Genomic DNA, 25825 nt, shown 5'->3' with positions numbered 1-25825 from the left:
TTCCTAAAGGCATTGCACCAATGAAAAATTCTACCACCACTGTGTTTCTGCTGCTCGACATCCTTATCAACACTTGATCTTGTTCGATTTTTAATCTTTTCCCAAACTGGTTGGGTGTTGCAATGGTATCACTGTGGTTTTAACTATTATTATTAATGAGACTTTAGTAATCATGTAACAGCAATAATAGTGTAGTTATAAATACTTATAATAGTGTAGTTATATTATCCTGGGAGGGTTTTTTCATTTTTTTCATCCTCCAGTCAGTGCCAGGGTATAAGACAAGAACTTTTCTTTGTAGGCCTGGTACATGGAATGGATTTATTTCTAGCTTACTCTTTATACTGACTGCGTAGACCTTTGGTGTATCAGCTCTCTGTGAGTGATGAGGGGAGAAGGGAGGTCTCCTCTGAAACTGCCAGTCTTGAGTGGGCCTAGTCCACGGAAATCAAACCTCAATTTCGATACTTGTCCTTGAGATGAAAGGTGAGACTCAACATGTGCTTACCTGACCAGGTTCCTGCTTGTGCAAAGGTTTTGGCCTCTGACTATTCCTTCTTTCTTGCAAACTCAAGATGGATTTCAAAAAGTAAACAAAAAAATTCAGAATTTTTAGTTGATTTTTAGATGAGTAGAGTCAGGCTCCAGTGCCTCCCAATACTGCCTAAAATAGAGTCCTACTTGCTTGACTTTGAAATTGATTCCCTTTCCAACCTATAGTTACTTTTAATTGTACATTATGGAATTAGACCAGCACAATCTAGTAATTTGATGGGTCAGAGGACACTTATACCTCCTCAAGTTCACATACTAGAAAATTCTCAGTGGAGATGGCTACCCCATCACTTGTTCAAGATTTTACAATAAAACAGAGTTGCCTTTGCTAATTTGCTAAGATGTTTCCCATTTCCTGCCTGCCTTTAGTTTTCATTTGCAATTCTTTGCTCAGCATCTCATTGAAGAGTGGTAGTTCTAGGAGGCATCTGCATTCATGCTCTAAAAATGCCCATGTCTTGCTTCCCCAAAGCATCATTAATGATGAAAACGATTCCATACCCGATTTGATTATGCTGTATATAATTTGAATGTGACATGATTACCATACATTTAGGGAAAACTTTCAAAGACCAAGACCACCAAAACAATTGACTGACAGCTTTTGTAAGGGATGCAAAATAGTGTGTTTCCATTTTCCATTCTCTTTGGATAGGCTTCATGTGAATACATGGATTAAATAAAATACTTTATGTAAATCATCCAGGGCAGTGCCTGGGGTCGTGTCTGGTCACTAAATAGTAGGTTCTTCTTCCTCCTTACAAGCTGTAAACACCTGTGTTGGGACTCACTGGTGTCTACTTTGGCCAAGCTGCTTCTGTGTGATAAAAGGTTAGAGAAATCACTGCTACTTCATTTCATTTACCTTTTATTTGGCCATTTCCTTCTTACACTAGACTTGTATCTGCTCATCAGGGTGGTGGAAAATTGCTCAGAAAGATACGAGGGTGTGTACTTCCTTCTTCACTGGCCCATGGTTTCTGAGAACTGGCCTCATCCCTGCAAATGCGGACTTGACCAGCTCCACCAGTGCCCTCCCTGCAAAGAGTCTTGCCTTAACCCTGGAGCTTACTGAAGACTCAAGTTGCTGGGGGAAGGACAAAGGGAGCTTGTCACTGCAGGCCCTTCTCCAGCAAGGGGCTGGGAAGAGGCCAAGTTGCCGGCAGGCTCCTGTGTTGACAAGTTGCAGCATCCTTGACAGCAGCCAAGACATAAAAATGGGAATTTGTGTTTGCATCTGGAATTTCTGAGCTTTGAATTCTTGGACCTCTTGAGAGGATTCTCAATAAGAGAAACCGGGACACACACAGAAATATCCACATCCACGTTAGTCTCTTTGTTAGACCCTAGGTCAGCAGGTGAAGACCGCCAGCTAGCAGGATGATTGTACTGGGAACAGAATGAGCCTGGGTGCCGCGTCCCAGGGCCGGGGTGGGGAGCAGCATATGTGGGATGCTGCAGGCGCTAGAGGGAGGAGAATGTCCTCTTCCTGTAGTGAGTGCTGAGTCACCCCGGGAACATCTAGGGTTCCACTACGTGATGACTCCAAATGACTCTTGTGCACTCTTCGGGGGATCTGAGCACCATTTGTAATACGGTTTCCAAGGGAAAACCAAGTGTAAGTTACAAGCAACTGACTTAAATTGCGCTTTGGGGACACTGCCCTCTGTTGGTGGGAGGCACCTGGGCTCCCCGCTGAGCAGTGCCCGAAATCTTGGCAGGGTTACAAGCCACCCTGTGCCTCTCTTTGGGCAGGAAGCTACATGTGGTATTTGTTGAATGATGCCAGAAGCCCATTGATCCAATATATTGCCCCCACTTGCCTGTTCTGCTACCGGAAGTTTCCCTGTGAAGATCACGGGGTTTCTACGATGAGAAGGAAGCCATTTTGGGAACCCTTTGTGTAACTGGTTGTGTTAAGGCATTATGTAAGTATGCGAGTAGACAAATGCCTTAGTTGATGTTTAGCAAAGATTACTGTGTTTGATTATCAATTTAGGGTCCCTAGATAAGTTCTGCAATGTAGTTATTTTCAAATTCTTTGCTACCTGCAGAAGAAAATAGATTTTACATCACAATCTACAACACACACACTCTATGTCATCCAATCTAAGACTCTTTCGGTTGTCAGAGGCACCATGATTTTAGGTACCACTAAAAAAAAGTGATGCCGGGCGCCTGGGTGGCTCACTTGGTTAAGCGTCTGCCTTCGGCTCAGGTCATGAGCCCAGGGTTCTGGGATTGAGTCCCGCGTCGGGCTCCCTGTTCCGCGGGAAGCCTGCTTCTCCCTCTCCCACTCCCCCTGCTTGTGTTCCCTCTCTCGCTGTGTCTCTCTCTGTCAAATAAATAAATAAAATAAAAAAAAAAGTGATGCCAACTCAGTTATGCCCTTCCATTGATTATAAAGGTCATCATTGTGAGTTCACAGAAATTAAATGTAAAAAGGGTGCTTCCTAGAGTCAATGAAATATTACGTATATCATATATGCATATACATATTACTGAAACAAAAGCTTCATAAACCTTTTCTGTGTACAGTGTGTTATAAGTATTTACTGTTTTTTTTAACCTATCCTGATCTAATGTATTTTATTAAAAATAAAGCTGGTCCCAGTAAATTTGCTCAACAGCACACATGTGTTTTGGGGTGTGGAACCCAACATGGGGCTTGAACTCACAACCCTGAGGTCAAGACCTAGCTGAGATCAAGAATTGGACACTCCACCGACTGAGCCTCCCAGGCGCGCTGTACACACGTATTTTATTTATTCATTTATTTTTTATATATATATATATATATAGAGAGAGAGAGAGAGAGAGAGAGCAGCAGCAGAGGGAGGGGGAGAAGCAGACTCCCCACTGAGCAGGGAGCCTGATGTGGGACTGGATCCCAGGACCCCGGGATCATGACCTGAGCCGAAGGCAGTCGCTTAACCGACTGTGCCACCCAGGCACCCACATATGTGTTTTAAAACTGAGCTATGGTATTGCTTTGAAATAAGGAATTGGAGGTGATTATGCCGAGACCAATTTCTTATTACAAACCAGATGTCATGCCACAGGTTGTGGCCATTCATTTCATTCAGATGTGAATAGATGGCCTACTGTTTAAGTCAGAACTCTTTTTTTTTTTTTTAAAGATTTTATTTTATTTATTTGAGAGAGTGAGAGTGAGAGAGAGAGCACAAGAGGGGGTAGGGTCAGAGGGAGGAGCAGACTCCCCGCCGAGCAGGGAGCCCAATGTGGGACTCGATCCTGGCACTCCGGGATCATGACCTGAGCCGAAGGCAGTCGCTTAACCAACTGAGCCACCCAGGTGCCCCTAAGCCAGAACTCTTGATGGCAAGTAACAGAAACCCATCTTGAACTAGCCATGGCCAAAGGGAGATTTTATTGTTTTATGTAAAGGCAAGGGGTATGCTGGTGGGCCCAAGAATACCAGAGCCAAGGACTCAAATACTCATATACTATGGGATCTCTCTTTATCTCCCTCTTTCTCTGTTTTGTCTCTGCTTTTCTCTGGTGACTTCATTCTCGGGGATTGGCATTTTCTTTGGGACCTAACCTTTGTCATTGGCAACTATAGGGCTCTTATCTTCTTTTTTTTTTTTTTTTTTTTTACCACCAGAGGCGAATCCTCTGGAGGATCTGATTGTCCCTGTGGTCAGGGGCGAGGATAAAGCCATCTCTGCTAGAACCACGTGGGTAGCATGGAGAATGATGCAATTCTCCGAAAGGAGGCGTCTCGTTTCACATAGAAGAACACAGTAGATGCCCCTCACACCTAGACAGCGGGTAGCACCGGGCATTTGTGTCCTCGGGCTTAACCTCTGCCAACAAGTATTGTGCAAGGCCTGCAGATTATCATTTTGAAAACCATAATGGCTGTCAGCTCAGCTCCACCTTCTTTTTTTTCCCCCAGAGCTCCCAGCTCCCAGTGAAGAGAGTAGTAACTGACAGGAGCTACCGTGTGACTGTCAGTTCAAGGGCACTGAATAGAACCTGCGTGCTTGCAAAATCAAGGAGAGAAGCTACCCCAACAGAAACCATTCTGCCTCCTGTCATGGGTGAAGCTGGCTAAATAAATCATGCCTGAAGGCTTCAAGTTGAGTCCAGCTTTTCATCCTTGGGTGCTGGCACTCCATCCTCTGCCAGGGAACCAGAGAATGTTGCAGAAGGACAAAGCCTCAGGTTTTAGCTGAGCAGGCTGCAACCTGTCACTTGTAGACATTCTCACAAGGTTCAAGTGAGGGCTGTTTCCCAGAAGTGTCTTTCCTCAGTCTCTTCTCTCCCTCCATCTCTCTCTCTATCGGCCATTTAATCTGTATTAAAATATCATTAGCTGTGCATTTATTTATTTTTTTATAATTTTTTATTATGTTAGTCACCACTACACCAAAAACTAATGATTTATTTTTTTTTAAGATTTTATTTATTTGAGAGAGAGAGCGGGGAGGGGAGGGGCAGAGGGAGAGGGGGAGAGAGTCTCAAGCAGACCCCGCGCTGAGCGTTAGCACTGAGCGTTAGGCTTGATCCCAGGACCCTGAGATCACGACCTGAGCAGAAACCAAGAGTGGGCCGCCCAGCCGACTGCACCACCCGGGCACCCCGTCATTAGCTGTGCATTTAAAGGCTTGCTGCCTACCATTCTCAGTACACAGTGCTACGATTTTATTTTATTTTCGTGGTATCTTTCCTGAATCCTGTTATTCTCAGTTTTGCCATGATGTGCCAGAATTTTGTAAATTATACCACTGGTTTAGTGCCAAGAATGATGTACCAATTGCCACTTTACTTGGGCAGCTTTCTTGAATCTTAAATACAGTATCTGTTTCTGTAAGTACAGCCTTCAGTAAGGGAGGTGGGTGTCTCATTTTGACACTGGTGGAGCAGCTCGAACAGAAGGCTCGAGGGGAAGAACCCTCTAAGGGCCTCTTGGTGGAGGGGTCCTTTGTTAGTTTCACCGGGGCAGGAAGGGGAAATGAAACCCCACCAACTCCCTCGAGGAGTCTGATGTTTAGCTGGGAAGACAGACTAGAACCACATGGGTGGCATGGGGACACACATCCGAAATGACTTCAGAAAATCCATAGCAATATAAGATCAGTCCTAATTGAAAGATGTGAACAGAGCGTATCAATGTGAAGAAGATTTAAAGTAAAGATGAGAGGGGCGCCTGGGTGGCTCAGTCGGTTAAGCGTCTGGCTTCAGCTCAGTCATGGTCCCAGGGTCCTGGGATCGAGCCCCGCGTCGGGCTCCCTGCTCAGTGGGAAGCCTGCTTCTCCCTCTGCCACTCCCCCTGCTTGTGTTCCTGCTCTCGCTCTCGCTCTCTCTGTCAAATAAATAAATAAAATCTTAAAAAAATAATAAAGATTAAAAGAGGCAAACTAGAGGAACCAGGCTTTGAAATAGCTTTGAAAACAGGCAAGGGACTAAGAAGGAGGGGAAGGGCCTTTTCAGGTTGGCTGTGTGAAGAAGGCATGAAGACAGAGACCAGTGGTTGTGAAATTGGACAAGATTTATGGTCAGAAGAGTTCAATCCTTCTTTCTTTTATCATTCATATTCGCTTCATTCCCAGAGCACAGAGTACAGTCACGAGCAAGGTAGCAAAGAGCCGCTGCCCTCCCAGCTTTCCATTCTAGTCCCTGGGTCATCACTACCTCGTGGGGTGGCACCGAGGACTTAAAGAGGCAATGACAATGAGAGAGGCTGGTGAAGTTTAGTGCTGCACCATGCTCATTGTTTACGACTAGTTGGAGGGGGAGAAAGAGGAGGGCAAGTTGATTTGCTTGACGACAGTGATCCCAACTCCAGGTTGAAGGTGGGGATGTTGGGAGAGAACATAATTCGAAAACATGTAGTGCGCTCTACGGTCGCTCCCTTTTACAGATGAGCAAACTGAGGCTCAGGAAAGGAAAGTGGCTTCCCTAGTCGAGAACACAGTTTGTAGAGGAGCTGGAACTTCATCCCGGGGCTCTTCCAGTTGCATCCTGCCAGCCAGGATGGCCATGGGTGGTTGAAGAAACTCAGGACCTGCTTGCCTTTTCATGGGATAGGACATCCGTGTCCTGAACAAATCAGGGGAAAGAGAAGGCTTCCGTCACTGCTCTTGGAAGCCTTTCTTAGATTGATGCCTTCATTTTGAGGGAAGAAACAAAGAATTAACAAGACAAGGCCATTACCTATGGGTTTTCAAAATATTCAGAATCACTGTTTTCCCAATTATTTTGACTAAGACCCATAAGAAGACATATATTCTACCATGGCCTATTGTTAGGGTGAATGTATTATTTATTGTCCACTTTTGAGTGTGAAAAGGAGTGCTGTTGATAATGCTGGGACAACAGACACAAAATGGGACTGTCTCTTGCAACCTGGGGACATCCTACCACATACACAGCCACGTAATTGAAACAAAGTTGCACAAAGTAGTATTCATCTTTAATATATGTAACAAAGTGTGGTATTTTCTTTTTTAAAATTGAAGTATAGTTGACATACAACGTTACATTAGTCTTGAGTCCAGGACATAGTGATTAGATGAGTCTATACATGATGCTATGCTCACCACAAAGGTAACTACCATCTGTCACCATACAGTGTTATTACAATACCATTGACTATATTCCCTATGCATGTTGGGGCATCCCTATGACACGTTGATTCCATAACTGGAACCCTATACCTCCCACTCCTCTTTGCCCATTTTGCCCCCCCCCCCCCCAGCAACCATCAGTTTATTCTGTTTATGGGTCTGTTTCTGCTTTTTGTTTGTTTTATTTTTTAGATTGCACATATAAGTGAGATCGTATGGTATTTGTCTCTCTCTGACTTATTTCACTTAGTGTAATACTCTCTAGGTCCATCCATGTTGTTGCAAATGGCAAGACCTCATCCTTCTTTATGGCAGAGTGGAATATTACTCTGTAATATATCATTACATATATAAGTACATATATAACGTGTGTGTATATATACCACATCTTCGTTAGCCATGATCTATCCATGGACACTTGCAAACCCTGACATTGTCAATTCTGTTCTGTTTCCCTACCAAAGTACCATATGACCCATTAAATTGGGTTAAAAGTTTGAAACACACAACTCTAGTTGATTGTTGGTACATGTGAGGGGCTTGGGATAGTGATGGAGAAAGAAAAAGAGGGGGGGCGTATGGTGAAGTGAATGTCTGAGATGTACTGTGAACTTGTCCCATCTGAACATTTTGCTAAATGTGCTCCCTCAAATACTGGTAATAAACATTTCCTTCCATCTGTTCCTCATGATTAGCAGAAGGTTTCGATCGATCTTTCTGGATCCACGTGTTCCACTTGGAAAAGTCTCTTCTTGGTGTACTTGCCCCCCCCCCACCCCCTTTTCTTAGCTTTGGCCTTTCATCTGTTAGCCTGCCACTGACTTAGAGGAGTAAGGCTTCCAAGGAAGTGTGGCTCATTTACAGCTTCTGGCCCTCGGCATATTTTTTCCGGGCCTGCATCTTGAAGTTGAAGCTGATGCTCTTGTAAAGCTAAAGTGTCGTCTCCGCTGCACTCCTTTAAACACACACACTTATACACAATTCCTGGACATCTCTCGTCTGTCTCAAAACTTTGCCAAGACCTAACAGAGCAGGTCTCGCCTGCCAGTCATGTATGTAGGACTCACTCCTGAGCTTCCTCAGTGGCCTCCCATATATTACACCTTTGTAAATTTACCCATGGAGGAGAGAAGGGTTACCACTCTCCCCTCTGTCTCCCCTTCCTCAGGGTCCCCCAAATGTTTGAACACTCATACGTGCTACCAAGAGCCACAAAATGAGGGCGCCTGGGTGGCTCAGTTGGTTAAGCGACTGCCTTTGGCTCGGGTCATGATCCTGGAGTCCCGGGATCGAGTCCCGCATCGGGCTCCCTGCTTGGCATGGAGTCTGCTTCTCCCTCTGACCCTTCCCCCTCTCATGTGCTCTCTCTCTCAAATAAATAAATAAATAAAATCTTTAAAAAAAAAAAAGATGTTTAGATGGAAGAATTTGAAAACACACAGAGAAAACTTCGGTAGCACTGAGATTCCTGACGATGCTTAATGCATTAAAAAATTCTTGAAAAACCTATCAGGCCAGATATAAGTTTGTCACATTTTAATATTTTTACCAGAAGCTCATTTACGTGCACAGTGGCACAGGGCAGTAGAAGCCTAAAATACATACACATGGAATTAAATAGAAAATGTGATTATGAACCATCAATTGAGAAGTCTCTAAAACAAACCAGGGATGGTAGTAATTATTTTATTTTAATATGGTATTTTAAAAACATATACATATGCCATTTGACATTTCCAGCAACCCTATGAGGCATGGCCAATTGGGGTATTTGAGTTTTAGGGAGATTCAATGGCTGTCTTAACTTGGTTCCCTGGAAGCTGAGCCTGTGGCTTCGTGACGGACTGCTCTCATGGAAAACCTGTAAGTGAGGGAGGGGAGCAAAAAAGAGCCAAGCAAGGATCCAGTCTCAGGTAAAATCTAGCACCACAAGATGCTCAAACACATGTATTCTGCAGGATTGTACTCCCTCCTCCATTATTTAAAAAAAATGAGATTAAATGGAGGGCACAAAGTAGTCACTGTTCTATAAAAATTCTGAAATCTAGCTGCCCAAATTTTGGTAGTTACTTGGTCATGCCTCACAGTCTAGAAATAATTCTTTTTTTTTTTTTAAGATTTTATTTATTTATTTGATGGAGAGAGAGAGAGAGCACACAAGTGGGGGAGCAGCAGAGGGAGAAGGAGAAGCAGGCTCCCCACTGAGCAGGGAGCCCGATGAGGGGCTCGATCCCAGGACTCTGGGATCATGACCTGACCCGCAGGCAGGCGCTCAACTGACTGAGCCACCCAGGTGTCCCTGAAAAGGATTCTTTATGGTTTTCTACCGTCTGGGTTCTTGATTCCACCCTCTGGGCTCTTGATTCTACTCTCTGAGCATGCTTTCTTTTTTCATGAAAGGTCACACCTATTGACAGCTAAGCAGTCCCGTGAGCCTGCTTCCTGATGGGAGAATTCTGAGAGTCCAAAGACCTCCCCTCATTCTGTAATGTTTCTGTCCTCTCAGTCATGCCAGGGACATTTCTGTATGTATAACTTATTAAGAACACTGTGGGTCTCCTGTGAATCTTCTTGGAGTTCACTCCACTAGACAAAAGCCATACCCACAAGTTTTATAGATACAGACTCTTCTGTTTGGTTGAGAGGATCTATGAGACACATCCTTAATCTCTTTCAGGGGCCTATTGTATGATTAAAGGGATTCTGAGTCACCATCTTGATTAAAGGAAGGATTTGACAGTCATATCTTTGGCTTCATCTTTAGACTATGTTTTCCTGGCAGTGCCCTGGATTTGATCTTTGTTCATAAGCCATCCAAATATCCTTTACACTTTATTGTGGCTGAGTGTAACCCCTTTGGCAAATCATTCGCTAGCACTAAATCATCTCGCTCCCACAAATAAATACCCTATGGCTTCCAATAGTACAAAATACCTTTTTCTGGGGCACCTGGGTGGCTCAGTCAGTTAAACATCCAGTTCTTGGTTTTGGCTCAGGTCATGATCTCAGGGTCACGAGATTGAGCCTTGAGTTTGGCTCCACGCTCAGTGTGGAGATTCAGATTCGCTCTCTCCCTCTCCTTCTGCCCCTCCCCCCCTCAAAAAATAAAATAAAATAAGTTAAAAAATACCTTTTTCTAAACATCCAGATCTCTCCAGGAGTGTCACTTTTCAAATTCATGTACTGAAGCTGTACCGAGTAGGATAAACCATTGCAGACACATAAGCATAAGGACATATGATTTATGTGTCATAAGAAACTTAAGGGAATTTCTCTCTTTCCTTCCTACATTTGTTGACTACCAATTCTTTTTTTTTTTTTTTTAAAGATTTTATTTATTTATTTGAGACAGAGAGAATGAGAGACAGAGAGCATGAGAGGGAGGAGGGTCAGAGGGAGAAGCAGACTCCCTGCCGAGCAGGGAGCCCGATGCGGGACTCGATCCAGGGACTCCAGGATCATGACCTGAGCCGAAGGCAGTCGCTTAACCAACTGAGCCACCCAGGCGCCCATGTTGACTACCAATTCTGAATCATATACTAGGTAGACAAGACATATTAGACATGGTTCTCACCACTGAGCTATTTAGAGACATAATTTATCTTCATAGTTTTCTTAAGTCTAGATCTATGCTGTCTCATATGGTAGCTACTAGCCACATGTGGCTATTAAAATTAAAATGAAATGAAATAAAAGCACTCTGTTCCCCAGTTGTACTAGCCGTATATTTCAAGTGCTTAATTGACGACTTATGGCTAGGGGCTTCCCTGTTGGACCGCACAGATATAAAATATTTCCATCATTTCAGAAAGCTTCCTTCAACATCAAAATCTAGGGGAAAAACAATAAGATCTAATAAAGGTAAGCATTTATCTCTGTTTTAAATATATTTGTATCTCCTCTTCCATACTAAAATGAGTCAAATATCAAGGAGATACTGCATGTTTCTTCGGTAAACATTCTTTTTTTTTTTTTTTTATAAAGGATCTTTCTGGTTTTTTTTTTAGATTTTATTTATTTGTCAGAGAGAGACAGAGAGACAGAGAGCATAGCAGGGAGAACGGCAGGCAGAGGGAGAAACAGGCTCCCCTCTGAGTGAGGAGCCCCATGCGGGACTCAATCCCAGGACCCTGGGATCATGACCTGAGCCAAAGGCAGACGCTTAACCGATTGAGCCACCCAGGCGTCCCTTCAGTAAACATTCTAACATGCTTTAAAATAAAGAATGTTGGCTAATTGAACACAATAGTAAAAAATTTTTTAAAAAGAATGCTATAAAACTGTGGTTCTTAATACTTTTTGGATCACAGACCCTTATTAAAAATCTACTGAAAGTTTTATTTTTACTGAAAATAAAAAGTGTATTTATATACCAAAAGGTACATGGACTGCCCGCACAAAGCCTTTCCGTTGATCCTCTAGGAGGCCAGGGACTCAGACTAACAATCTCTACTGTAAAGGGAATTTTATTTTGCTATTGACTTTCAGTATAAAATTGATGATGCAGTTTGCTATTTAATATGATGACTTTTGATAATAATAAGAGTATATTTAGAATAATGATGATGAAGGGAAAAACAGAAATTTCCTACAAAACATTAAGAATGCAGAGCTGTCTTCAAAATAACTGAAAAATAAACCCAACCCTTTGAGCTAAAAATATAACACAGAACCAGCAAATCTGTCAATTCGGATCATGTATCACAATCAATAAAGAAATATATAGTTTTAGCAAATTGGCTACATTTTCATTAGTCTCAAATGCTCCCCCCACCCCAACATGAGAAAATGTTTAGGGTGATGGAAGGAGCATTCTACTAGCCTTCTAAAATCCAAGGTCCTGATGTAATTCTAATACATATAACAGATATTTCTTAAGAGTGATTTGGTGCCTCAATGGTACATGGACATTCAGAATGATAGGGTGGGATTCAGTCGACCAGAAGACCCTTATTTGAACTTTGGGGGAGAGGAGTGGCTGTTTCTTTTTTTTTCTTTTTCTTTTTTTTTTATTTGAGACAGAGAGAATGAGAGACAGAGAGCATGAGAGGGAGGAGGGTCAGAGGGAGAAGCAGACTCCCTGCCGAGCAGGGAGCCCGATGCGGGACTCGATCCAGGGACTCCAGGATCATGACCTGAGCCGAAGGCAGTCGCTTAACCAACTGAGCCACCCAGGCGCCCGAGGAGTGGCTGTTTCTTTGGAAATCTGTTGAATTAGATGAAGTTTCTGCAAGGAGAGCAGAATTATAAATGGAATTGGCTCCAGGTATGGCTGAGGGACAGAATCCTTCATGGCACCGAGTTTCTGATTTCTGAGCCAATGTAGAATTTGTATTTGTGTGGAAGAAGCACTGAAGCATTCTTTCCAAAGAGTGGTAATCCGAACCATATGAGGACTGATTAATGGTTGTCATAATAAAACCTCAATTAACCAGAATTCTAAAGGGATAGACTTTAATAAATTAAGAAGAATGTGTTAGGGAACCTTCCTCTGTCCTCCCCCACCCCCCCTCTTTTTCTTCCTTTCTTTCTTTTCACTGTAACCCTGTGGAACATCCCCAGTACGTCTGAATCTCTTTTACTGCTTATTAAACTTTAGTAAGTAATATCTACTGAACAAAAGTTAGTCTTTGGTCTTATGGCATCCTTCAGTATGTCCATTTTGTAGACTGGTTATTTTTTATAGAAGTTGATGTGTGAGTTTAGGCTGAATATGAACTGGACACTTTCAGAGAGGGATGGCTAATACCCATTTAGTTTCTTTTCCCTTCTTTTATCCCCTGTCAGTAATAGGCAGTAAATTTCCCATTCATTTGTGTATCGGTCTGGATACATTCAGTTACAAGTAATAAACAGTGCTATTCACTGAAGCTTAAATCAAAAGGACATTTATTGTTGACCTAACAATAAGTCTGGAGGTAAGATGTCTGAGCTTGATTTAGTGGCCCAATAAGGTATACCACAGACCCCACATTCTTGTTATCCTTCCACTGTACCATCCTCAGCTGAAAATTTTTAGAAGTCCCAACATCTTATCTCATGGTTGCAAAAGGGCTGCCATGGCTTCGGGCATTCACCCTTACACAATAGCTTCCAAAGCAGGAAGCGAGGAAAGAGGGCAAAAGAGTTTTCTCCTTGGGCAGTTCTCTCTTATATCAGGGAGAAAATCTTTCTCATATTCCCCATCCCCCTAAATCGGACTTCTTACTTGTCATTGGCCAATCCTGGGTTTCGTGCCTACCCCGGCAATAGTTGTTGGCAGAGGGCGATTTCTGACTTAAAGTCATCGTCGTTCATCTCCTGGGGAAGGGCACATTGCTGCCAAAGACAACCTGGGGGTCTTTAGCAAGAAAAAAGAGGAGAATGGCTGCCAGGCCAGCGATCAGCAGCTTTTGGTGCACCCAGATTGGTCTTGCTTTTGGGGGGCCCACTCTTCCCTGGAATACTTGTTCTTGTACCCCGAGACGGTCGTTTGCTGTCGGCCTGTCAGTGCTCGGGAGAGCCATACTAGTGGGTTGGGAATCTAAGCGGGGCTGAGTGGACCAATGTCCGTGAGCTGCTGCTAATCAAGTGGCTCATCAGGGTGACCTCTGCCAGGATTCTGAATTGAGGTGATCTGCAATGTCTGCCTTGCAGTCTCTGATTTAAGTAAAAGCAGTAGTGAGAATGTTTGTGTCTCCTTCTGGCTCATTATAAAGACTCTCGTCAGGGTGTAACCTGTTGGTTTCTTCTCTTTGGGCAAACATCTAATGCTTTTCAAATGACGCTTGAGTTGAACTCGTGGTCTTGACTTGAGCTAGTGGTTTAACACACAGAGTTTACCCCTGAGACCCCGGGAGGCAGTGAGCAGGGTCAGAGCTCACGGTGGGAGTTATGTGTGCGCAGGTGAGGGGGAGGTGGAGGAAACTCACAAAGCAGAGAATAGAAACCTGGCTTCTGGCAGCTGGTCCTGCACTTGGCTTGTGCGGCAGTCCTTTTAGATGTGTATCAAGGCTTTGGGATGTGAAGACTTGCAATGGTGTGGTATGAACCAGAAATATTAAATACCACAGTCCGCCATGTCTAGTCTTTCACAATTGTTCAGTACGTTTTTGTTGAAAATTTTAAAGTAATGATAGGCTCAATGGAGAAAACTGGAAAAGCGGAGAAAAAAGGGGAAATTTTCACCGATGAGTTCTGCTCGAGTATGGAGGTTTCTGGTATGTTCTTCCAGCCATCTTCCCCATTTCTTTCCTTCTCTCCCTCCTTTCCTCTCTTCCCTTTTTATTTTTTATTTTTTTAAGGATTTAATTTATTTATTTCACAGAGAGAGAGACAGCGAGAGCAGGAACACAAGCAGGGGCAGAGGGAGAGGGAGAAGCAGGCTTCCCGCTGAGCAGGGAGCCCGATGTGGGACTCAATCCCAGGACCCCAGGGTCATGACCTGAGCCAAAGGCAGGCGCTTAACAATTGAGCCACCCAGGCGCCCCAGTAATTCTGTATTCTGTGGGGGGCAAATATTTTCTCCCAGCCTGGCACTTGTCTTTAAATGTTGTTTATGTGTCTCTTATTGCACAGAAGTTTTACATTTTAGTGTGGTGAAGTGTAGCAATATTTTCCTTTATAGGTTATGGTTTGTACGTTTAATTTAATAGTCTTTCCCTACCTCATGATCATGCAGACATTCTGCATTTTTCCCCAAATTTTTGGCTTTCAGATGTAGGCTCTGGAAATGGTTTTTTGGTATGGTGCAAGATAGGACTCTTATTTTTGTTCTGTATATGCATATCCATTTTATCCTAGCGTATTTATTGACCGTTCCCCCCACTGATAAGGAATCCTACCTTATTGTATTCCAAATTTGACATACGTGTGTTAGTATTATATTATATATATGTGTATAGTTTTATACTTCATTCTGTATATAGTTTACAGTATCTGCTTTTCTGCATAGCTGTATTTCTTTTTTTTTTAAGATTTTATTTATTTTTCCTTGAGAGAGAGCGTGAGAGAGAGAGAGCACAAGTCGGGCAGGGGAGAGGCAGAGGGAGAAGCAGGCTCCCCGCTGAGCAGGGAGCCCGATGCAGGGCTTGATCTCAGGACCCTGGGATCATGACCTGAGTCAAAGGCAGACGCCTAACTGACTGAACCACCCAGGCGCCCCTGCATAGCTGTATTTCATACACATTTCCCTATTCCAAACTTGATTAGTGGTTATATAATAGCTTGTTGGTAGAGGATAACTTGTTTGCTCATTCCCCTGTGGTCAGATGTTAAATTTTCCCTATAATAAATAATATGTGACGAAAGTGTCTTAGAATGCTGATGTGCCAGCAGAATGGGGCTGTGCACCCCAGGTGCACCTGTCTCTCTACTAGGTCCCTTCCTTTCTCTATGGAGGGTACCCCCCCTTGCAATTACACATCTCGAGTTATTGTTCCATGAGCGAGTGTTGTGGTGGTCTTGGAGATGCCCCACCAGATCTTCCTTCGAGGAAGGAGCAGTGGTCTCCACTGGAGGCAATCCTGGTCTCGGCCAGTCATCAGCTTTCAGCCCCTTCAGAAACTGCCCCTGCTGTCGGGAGTGCGTGGCCCATGTTCACGTCCTTCCAACATGGGCCCTATCCAGTGGCTGATCGAGGCAGGGATATAAAGCCTCAGCATTTCCACCCAACCCGAGAGGCTGTCATTGGGCTGACATCAAAGCTCGACTTCTCCCTCTGTGCAAACCTGCTTCCTTCTTATCCCTTTCACAGGTGTTGATGATCCCTAATAAACTTCCTGTGCCCTGAACTCCATCCCCAAAGCTACTTCCCAAAGAACCCAACCTGTGACAGTTGTCTTCTTTGCTTCGAACCAGGAATAAGTCCAGAGCCTGTTACTGCCTAGGTAGATTGTATGGAGGCCAGGATGACTCGGGGGAAGAGGGAAGTGCTCTTAATACGAGCTAGATCTCTTGACACTTACTAGGAGATAGGCCATAAGGAGTTGAAGAATCCAGCAGTTCTTAGAGAATTCCAGTTCAGCTCTGAACGTGGAGAGAAATGGGGGCAGGGTGGGAGGGGAGGGACAGCAGATTCTGAAACACTTCTAATATATTCAGAATGTTTTCTAGAAACTAAGATTCTTTGAGTTACATGAATAATGTTTATTTTCCATTGTGAAAGTAATACATGTTTATAGTAGAAAATTTAAATGAGAAAGAAGAAAAACATCCAATTATCATAGGCTCTTCGATGCATTGTTTATTGTGAATTTGATTGTTTTACATTGTTATAAATCACACCATTTGTATAATTTTGCTATAACACATTGTTCACTTAATGTTATAACATAAGCTTTTCCCACACTGTTGTATCTTTTTATAAACATTATTTTTAATGGCTACATTACATTACAATCCAATGAATCCAGTGAATGTACTATGGTTTATTTAACCATAAGATTGACTATTTGGTCTGTTTGTAGTCTTCTGCTATTATAAGTGACATCGCAAAGAAGTCTTTAGGTGTAGAAATGTTTTCCGATATTTAATATTCTTTCCTTGGGATAGATTCCCAGAAGTGGAATGACTGGATAACGGGGTTTAAAAATAGGCTTTTGATTCATGTTCCTAGATTGCTTTCCCGGAGGGTAATACTGGTTTTCTTGTTCACTTTTTGATATTGAGGAAGGAACAGTTTGTGTAACTTTGTACCTGTCCGGGCAGCCAGAGAGCAAGTAAAGAATCCCGGAGCAAAGGAGAACATGGAACTGGGCTTCTCTTTTGGGGAGTCCTTTTTCAAATGGACATGGTCCAGCCTTCATCAGCTTCCAACTTTGAATTTCCATTCTATCTCTCATCCAGAATACATGTGGAGCAGGGACCATTACTCCTTCACTTATCCTGTATGGGGATTTGAAAAACCTCATAGTAGAGAGGGTTCTTGTCCTTGTCTGTTAGGCTTGCAGGTCCCTATAGGTAAACATGTGACCAAGATGGTGCCAACTCCATGGTCAGTGATCAGACCAGGAAGTCTAGAGGGAAAGATATGATATGTAAATTTAAGACTCCAGTTTTGAAGTTTGGGCCCTGGTACTACTTTAAAGATGAAGAATCTACCACTTACTGGAATCTAATATTTAATATTCTAAAAATGTTTCAGTTCCAACTTCCAAATGAGTTTAAATTTTAAAATTAAATATAGACTTTCTCTCTGGGGCTGTGGTTTTCAAGGGTAGCAAGACTCATTAAGAAACTTTACTTGAGCGATGCCTTGGTCAGAGGTGCTAAATAAACATCCAGATTGTTGCTTTTGGCCCTCATTTCCTACAAATACACCAGAGTAGCTTTGTAGTCCTTTTGTCATTAAGATAAGACATTTGATCTGCCTCCTTAGCCTCCACCCAAATTCATTTCACAGGACAGACTGATTTTCAGGTACCACAAATACCCAGGCTGAGTTTTCTTTGACTGCTGGAGAAACTGTAGGCCATGTCTGAGTCACACACATTTTACTGCGTCTCCCCTGGCATGAGATTCATAGACACATTGGTGTCTTCCCAGAGTACAGTGGACTTACTGTCCTGAGTCCAGAATTTCAGTTGGCACATGGTGACGCCAAAAATCAGTTGGAGGTGCATTTTGATTGGCTCTGGCAACCTCAGCCCAGCCATGTTCCCTCTGCGAGGTCCCCTGTCCCTTCATGAATGGCCACAGAAGCTTTCACTCTCGGCTCTGCGTTCTAATTGCCCCTCTTGCATGGACTGTGCCAAAGCAATGCTTCGAAATATTCGTCCATATCAGGTGGCTTTTCTTGCTGCAGTTTCTGTTCTTTTTTATTGTAGGATCTGGAGACTCACCGCTAGAAGACGATGAAGTCGGGTATTCACACGCTAGATATAAAGGTGAACGCTTGGCTTGTGTGCTAATGAGGGACCTGCTGGTGCCAGGAGGCCTTTCCTTTTTGCCCTGCAAAACAGACTATAATAAAGTGACCAGACAACCACCACATTCAAGTGCGAATTTACTTGTCCAGAAAAAAAAAATATTGAAAATTGAATAAGCTTATGCTCCCATTTAAAAAAAAAAAATGAAGAGAAACAAAAGAAAGAAAAAGCATTTGGAATTTTCTGAAGTGCTGTCCTTCAGCAGCCCAGTGGTCATTTTATTCTCCTAAGTTTCTTTACTGTCCTTACCTCTGCAAAGCCAAGCTCTAGCTGATGAAAGTGAAAATCAAGCCATGAATTCTGCCTGATTCACACATTACAGCCAGAATGGTCCAGAGTAAACCACCCAAAGTCAAATCTGGACCCCCGTGCTGCTAATGTACTGAGATGAATGGGGAATGAGAAAACTTGATTTTCATAAGCTCATTGCATTGTGCTCTTTCTGAGTCCAGCTTGGCTCCCGAAATGATTAAGTGTGTTGCCCACTGAGACTTTAATCTCATGATAAAGAACTCCATCTCTACACATTTGCAGCCATCCACCCCCCCACCAGGTATAAAAAGCCTAATCAAGAAACTTCTATGCAGGCTCAGGTAAGTATGTCCACACATATTTCTACTGGTGAGTCATTTCTCTGAAGCTTAGGGAACCCTGGGAAAAAAGAAGGTAAATTGAGGTGATTTCTCTCTGAATCCGGGTTCCTTTTGCAGTGGAGGAATAATTTGAAGAAAAATTGGTTAATAAAGTTCTGTTGTGGCACCTTACCCAGGAAATTTGCCCACAATCTAGCAAGAGGATACTGCCCTGCTCTGTTGTGATATGTCTAAGCTGTGGGAGAATCAGGGTAGTACTGGGCAGCCTTTGGTCTCAGAGAGTCCTTCACTGGTTTTCCACAGAAGTGAACAATCTAATATAATGATTAGTTCCTATGTCCAGGTGTATTTCCCACCATATTCCACATTTTCTTATGATTCGTGAATGCAGATACTCATTTCTATACACAACCTCTATATTAAGTGCCTCAGGAATTAACCAATCAAGCAAAGGACAAGCTTGTTAATTAGATGTTTGGGGTAAGGAGGTATTCTGATTCCTCACAATTCTTAATTAATTGAGGGTTTTAAGAGAAGATTTTTATTTATTTACTTGAGAGAGAGAGAGAGCATGAGCAGGGAGGAGGGGCAGAGGGAGAAGGAGAAGCAGACTCCCTGCTGAGTAGGGAGCCCAATGCGGGGCTTGATCCCGGGACCCCAGGATCATGACCTGAGCTGAAGGCAGATGCTTAATGACTGAGCCACCTAGGTGCCCTAACTGAGGGTTTAAAAAAAATTTTTTTCTTTGAGTTCCTTGTTGAAAAATCTTCCTAAAACACATGCATGCACATATGGCCCTTCACCTGTACAATAGAAGTTGTCTGGTGCCTTTAGCTCATTGTTCCTAGTGTTCATCCTCACCTCACAGCATTGCAGGTGTGGGAGGTAGACCAGATGGCTAAAATATGTGCCTGTCCTAGAGTTTTAAGAAAAAATCTGTCTTAAGAAATTGGTTTTTTTGTCAGTTTTTTAAGTTGTTTTTTTTTGTTTTGTTGTTGTTGTTTTGTGTGTATGTGTGTTTTTGTTTTGTTTTGTTTTAGTAATCTTTACACCCAACCAGGGGCTCGAACTCACAACCCTGAGATCAGAAGTCACACACTCTTCTGACTGAGCCAGCCAGGCGCCCGTTTTTTGTTTTTTTTTAAAGTTTTAATACTTTAAACGCAAACCATTGTTAACGGGGGGTTTAGCTCTAGCTCCTCAGGCCCCTGCACAGTGTCTGGCACAGAGCACGTACTCAATAAGTGTTCTTGAGTTATAGAAAAGAAGAAAGTGAAATGTAATCAGCGTTTATTGTGGCCCCAGAATGTGGCAAGCATCGCTTGTTGATTCTCTTGCATGGAATGCCATCATATGGTCACACTAACTGAGGGAAGGGGGAAGGCATGTGGAGATATATTGTTATTCTTTATGCACCGATGAAGGAACCACAGATTAGAGAGGGTAGGTGACTTGCCCAGAGTCACACAGCTAGCCAACATTGCATTGAGGTCTGAAATCCAGATGTTTTAACTCAACGTCCAGAGTTTGCTAGTGGTTCCTTACTAGTCTGCTATAAGACACTGTCTATCCCAGGAACTCCAGTTAACTGGAATGCTTACCACTTTGGCCTAGGGGGCTGACAAACCTTTCCTGAATAATCAATTTAGATTTCTCCCGAAATAAACCATGTCTTAATGGAAGCCGCATAAGAGCTTTCTTCCGCAAAACCTTTGTGTTAAACGTTTTGCTCATTCACTTCAACTCATGGTGCTTTGGTGCACTTCCAATTCAAGTCACTCACTAGCATTTTAATTACTGTTACAGAAGGGCTGTTAAACCGTCAAAATATCTTCCATAGATTTCTCTTGGAAAGTAATCCAAAAGGAATTCCTTTCGCGAGTAAATGAAAACAAGATTTTTTTCCCCACATGTTGACAATGGCACAGCTTTTAGATGTGCAGTCAGCACTTCTGGGAGGATTTGAGGACTCAGAATATGGGACAAAATCTAATTGCATCGAAAATATTATATCGAAATGGATGAATTTGTGATATATGTATACCTAGGTCATTCTCTACCGGACCTGCCAGCCTTAAATATTTGTCCTGGGTACATTTGTGGAAAAGCCAACCATAACACGTGTGCTAAAGTGAAGGTATGCTGCTTCCTATTAGCTTCTTTGAAAATCGTGTCCCTCCTGAAAAAAAGTCCAGAAGCTGGAGGATATGAGCATTTTCAACATTTGAGTGAAGGACAGGCCGAGAATTGGACACTCTTCCCGGGTTTACGTCAGTGGAGTTGTGATCAGGACACAGAATGCACAAAGGATTTGCCTTCAGCTGGAAGGGTTACGAGAGACTACTCAGTTATCAGTCAGAAGAGGGAGGAAGGAGGCAGGCATGGGTAGGGGGTCGGAAAGGAGTAAGGTAGAGTTTGAATCCTACAACTTTAAAGCTAGATGACACTTTGAAAAGAACTTAATCCACTCCTCTCATTTCTAGACGAGGAATCTGATTCCCTGAAAGATTTAGTGAATTGTCCAGGGTTGCTAAGAGATGATAGAGTTGGACCAGATGCCCCCCAGGGCTTTTGCCTCTGCCTGGTGTTGCATGCGCCATACTCTACTAGCTCAGTACGTTTTCCTCCTCTCTCTCTGTGCCCCCCATGTTCACTCTTCCCTCACCACCCTTTCCCCCACCCCCAGTGGGGGCTTCACTTTCTCTCTCTGGAGAGAGAGGTAGTAAGGGGGACCCAGTCAGCAAGAGGAGGAGGCTGGAGATGGGGAACACAGAAGCCTTGCAGTCTAGAAGGAGAAAAGGACACGCAAGGAAAGTAAGAGGGAATGAGGCAGTGGGGAAGATGATAAAGAGGTAAAATGACAGGTGACTTTTAAGTTTTTTTTAATACCATGGAAGTCCTCTGATGAACTATAAAAAGTGCTTCTCTGAGACCCAAAACAACAGGTGTATATTGGAGTTTCCTTGTAGGTGATCTTTCCTATTACAGTTGGAAAAGAAAGGCGGGGGGTGGGGGAGAGAGAAATATACCTCACTTCTAGTAGTCACAGAGGCCAGTAGGTTCCAAATCTCAGTTTTGTTTGAGTAGTAGGCATCTGTGGATTTTTCCAGAATTTATCTTAAGATCTTTTGATGATAGAAGAAATATCCACAGCTTGGCACGCTAAGCAAACAGACCCCAAGGGCTTCTCATTTACCCGTGATGTTGAGATCTCCTAGTTTCATGGCTTACCTGGAGCCATCACCAAAGAAAGAAGCAGGGTATTTAAAACTGGTTCAAGAATTCTTTTATACTTAGAAGGAAATAATGGAGACGTGTGTGCTGTTTTGTGCTTTACTTCAGGCTCCAGATTGTTCTCACGTACAACCGTTGGCACAGACAGGGTATGTAAAGTCCAGAGGAACGAAACTTTGTTCAAGGAGGGTCTGTAGGCCTGGGGCAAGCTCCCGCAAGTCTGCGTCCACAGGGTTGAACTTTGTCAGCTCGAGGCCAAGCCCGCAGGACATGCCTTACACCCTGAAAGGCCAGGGAATGCGTGCTTGAGTCCTGACTTAGGACCCACGCACGTGGCAGCAGGCTGCAAACACATTACAGGATCAAAGTGTTAGCCAAAGGAGTTGTGAAAGCACAAAAGTAAAAAAGCAGTCTGCGCACAAGTCCTGGGCATGACCTGGTCTTCGGGGCTGAGAAGCAGTCAGAAACACCCTCAGCAAATTTTTTGGACAGTCAGACGAGGTGTCCTCCTCCTTGGCCACATGATGGCGCGCGCACCCCGCTCACGGACAGCTCAGGTGCCCGAGCGGCGAGAAGAGCCAGGCAGCCGGGGGAAGGGAGCTCCTGTGCGCGGCACTGAGAGCCACTGGCGGGCTTGAGGGAGCTCGGCACTGGTCCCCATCGATTGTGCAGTGGGCACCGTGGCAACTTGCCCCCCGGGGAGCTAGCCTTGCCCTAACAATGTTAGGGCTCTCAGCGAGCACCTTGCAAAGGTACCGGGGAGAGGTTCTGATTTATCAGTGTGATCCCAGCTGTGCTCTGGGCAACTACTAGACCAAAATCAAAACACCCCGGAATTTTGCCATTTGGGAACTTTGCCACATTATCTAAGTGGGGCATAACTGGGGACATCTGAAAAGGGGGTTGCTTCCCTATGGGGAGCAAGTGTTTTGTGATTTTAAGCCAAAATTATATCCCTTGGCAAAATTCTGGACATGGCAGCTTCATTCACATGAACTAAAATAGTAGTATGAGTTTTTACAGAGAATATGCGTGCAGATTTGGAAAAACTCTAACCAGTTATTGAGTCCCCTGCCACTACGTACGGATGGTTAGGGTTAGGGTTCACAATCATATCAGTTGCCCTTTGTAGAATTCTGTTACCTCCTTCAGGGAAATACCAGAAGGAACAAGCATTTATTGAATAAGTGCTATGTGCTGGGCACTGTGCTAGGTGCTTGATATGCATTAGTGGGGGGTTTTTTGTCCTTAATAAGAGCCTCTGTGGGTATAGATACGTACTCAGGTATAGATATCGACTCAGAGAGGTTAAGTAACTTGCCCAAGATCACACAGTTAGTAATGGAGGAACCCGGATCCATAGTCAGATACGTCTGACACCTAGTCCTGTGATCATAACCTCCCCACCCAGAGACACCTTAAAGACTCCTTTTTTTTCCCCAAGATTTTATTTATTTATTTGAGAGAGAGAGAGAGAGAGAGAGAAAACACAAGTGGGGGGAGGGTCAGAGGGAGAGGGGGAAGCAGACTCCCCGCTGAGCAGGGAGCCCAACCTGGGGCTCGATCCCAGGACCCTGGGATCATGACCTGAGCCAAAGGCAGACGCTTAACTGACTGAGCCACCCAGGCGCCCCCACCTTAAAGACTCCTTCAGAGATTCCAAAATCTGGAGTGCAGCCAGCCAGGGACTTGGGAGAATGAGGAGACACATTTTCTAAAGATGTCCTTTCCTATCTCTCCCCTCCTTTGTTTCTGCTACCCACAGACACCCCGTGGTGCTCCCCCATCAAGGTGAAGTATGGGGATGTGTACTGCAGGGCCCCTCAAGGAGGATACTACAAAACAGCCCTGGGGACCAGGTGCGACATTCGCTGCCGGAAGGGCTATGAGCTGCACGGCTCTTCCCAGCTCGTCTGCCAGTCAAACAAGCGGTGGTCTGACAAGGTCATCTGCAAGCGTGAGTAGCGCAGCCGTGGTGGGGCCTCGGGGCCAATCAGGGCCAAAGTTCTTGTGCTCTGAGATTAGGGCTTTTTTTTTTTAACTGAACGTTACTTGGTCCCTGATGAGAAAAACTCCCCCTGGTGGGCACATGCCAGTGGGTTTGTAAGATGTGGTTGGAAGAGTGATGACACAGACCTGGCGGTGTGATCGGCAGTTTGGGGAAAGGGGGGCAAGAACAGAGGTCTGTTCAACGAACAGGCTGTGTTTGTTCCGTACGTGCTAGCCCCCGGAAAGGTGCTGGGGATCTAGAAACAAGACACACACAGGCTCTGCCGTCAAGGGTCCCGGAGTAGCAGCAGAGAGCGGGGCAGAGGTGCACATCGTGCCAGAAGCACCAGGAGAGGGAGAAGTCACCGACTCCTGTTCCCAGAGACAGTCTAGAAATGTTCTCCCAAGGGGTGGAGCTTCGGGAGGCAGGGCGAGTCACTGCAGAATGCTCTCCCGGGGAAGCAACTGTGTGTCGGGGAGAAAGAAGTCAGGGGCTGACTTTGAGCTTGAGGAAAAGTCACCTCTCATTTGGGCCCCTGCAAGAGGGCGTTGTTGAAGCACCTGTGAGATGGCATTGTTATTGCAAACAGCCCCCATTTATTGAGCACCTGTTGTATGCCGGGCATCTGCCCTGTGTCCAGTTTTTGCCACAAGGCTATTGATAGGGGTGCCGATACTTTATCGTCGGGGAAACTAAGGCACTGCACTGCAGCCATGTGACCCAGCCCGTGCCGACGATGTGCCACGGTGACTGGACCCTTTTGGTGCTTTACCCAGATATTCCTGGATGCCCTTTTCCCAATTCTTGGTGTCCATCCCCCAGCTCCTGACTTGCCCCTTGGATCTTCTTCAGAGGGAGAGGAGGCTCTGCTCCTGCGGAGGACTGTTCTCTTTGTGCGGACAGGGAGAGCATCCCCAGTGGGCCCATAGCTGCCCGGGACTGACCGGTGGAGGATTAGGGAAGCCCAACTTCCTTGCCTGGAGGCAGGCCAAACTCCCGTGTCTTCTGCTCCAGAGCTCCCCTGCGGGGGCAGGCTGAAGCCCACCTTGCCTGAGATCCCACCCTGCCTGGCTTCCTTCCCTCCCCTGTGCTACCATCTCCACCCCTCACTGGTCTCCCTCGGGAGCCCTTTCTAACTAAATCACTTGCACACAAATCCACGTCTCAGGGTCTGCTTCTGAGGAACCCAGCCGTTTGCGGCTCAGCTGGGATGCCAAGCCAAGCGGGTCTCACAGGGAACAGTGGGCCCCTTCTGTGTGGCATGCGGCCACCGCTTTGTTTCTCTCATTCTGTCCGTTGTCTTTCAATCGACTTGGCACTCGCTGTGTTTTCAGCGTTTCTGGACGCTGAAAGTCTGCGGACAAAAACTAAGAAGTGCTGAGTATCCGGTTTTCTCTTTTTCAGAAAAGCGGTGTCCGCCCCTGGCCATGCCGGCGAATGGAGGGTTTAAGTGCGTCGATGGCGCCTACTTTAACTCCCGGTGTGAGTACTACTGCTCTCCAGGGTACACGCTGAAAGGGGAGCGGACGGTCACGTGTATGGACAACAAGGCCTGGAGTGGCCGCCCGGCCTCCTGTGTCGGTAAGAAAATACCAGTCTTGACGGGGCACATACTTTGGGAGGAGCAGGGTGTGTGTGTACAGTGGATTTTTAAAGGAAGCATCAACAGCCCGGATGTAAAGCATAAGCACCCAGCTTTGCTTCCAGAAGCTCTCTTCATCCCTACTTCTCTGGCTTTTAGCCTGGACCTAACATGAGTTTATATCCTGGAGCTGACCTCACAAGCCGATGGCTTTTGTCGGAGTTTCGTCTCTTTCCCAAAAGTCCGGTTTGCTACTGAGGCCGCTGCAGACTAGCAGAGGTATTGCTTCCGTCCAGGGATCTGCCCTGTGGCACTGAGCAGTCACTGACATTTGCGGGACCGCCGTGCAGAGAATATGTGTGTGCCTT

General features: G+C 44.7%; 1 protein-coding gene across 3 annotated transcripts in view; it reads left to right on the top strand.

The window, feature by feature from the left end:
- SRPX (sushi repeat containing protein X-linked) overlaps positions 1–25825 on the top strand; it is a 117225-nt gene that overhangs the window by 27102 nt on the left and 64298 nt on the right. The window contains exons 2-4 of one of the 3 annotated variants that reach the window (XM_035003007.1): positions 17957–18016; positions 23651–23842; positions 25280–25456. In XM_035003007.1, coding sequence (XP_034858898.1) covers positions 17957–18016; positions 23651–23842; positions 25280–25456 — 429 coding nt within the window. Of the gene's footprint in view, positions 1–16349; positions 18017–23650; positions 23843–25279; positions 25457–25825 lie in introns of those variants that run through there. The other 2 variants (XM_035002998.1, XM_035003016.1) reach the window with 2 other exon arrangements.

Source organism: Mirounga leonina, unplaced genomic scaffold, assembly GCF_011800145.1.
Source record: "Mirounga leonina isolate KUSES-001 unplaced genomic scaffold, KU_Mleo_1.0 Mir_101609, whole genome shotgun sequence".
In the NCBI taxonomy this organism is placed as follows: domain Eukaryota; kingdom Metazoa; phylum Chordata; class Mammalia; order Carnivora; family Phocidae; genus Mirounga; species Mirounga leonina.
The sequence above is the reverse complement of the archived record's forward strand: the minus strand, read 5'-3'. Positions and strand labels throughout refer to the sequence as shown.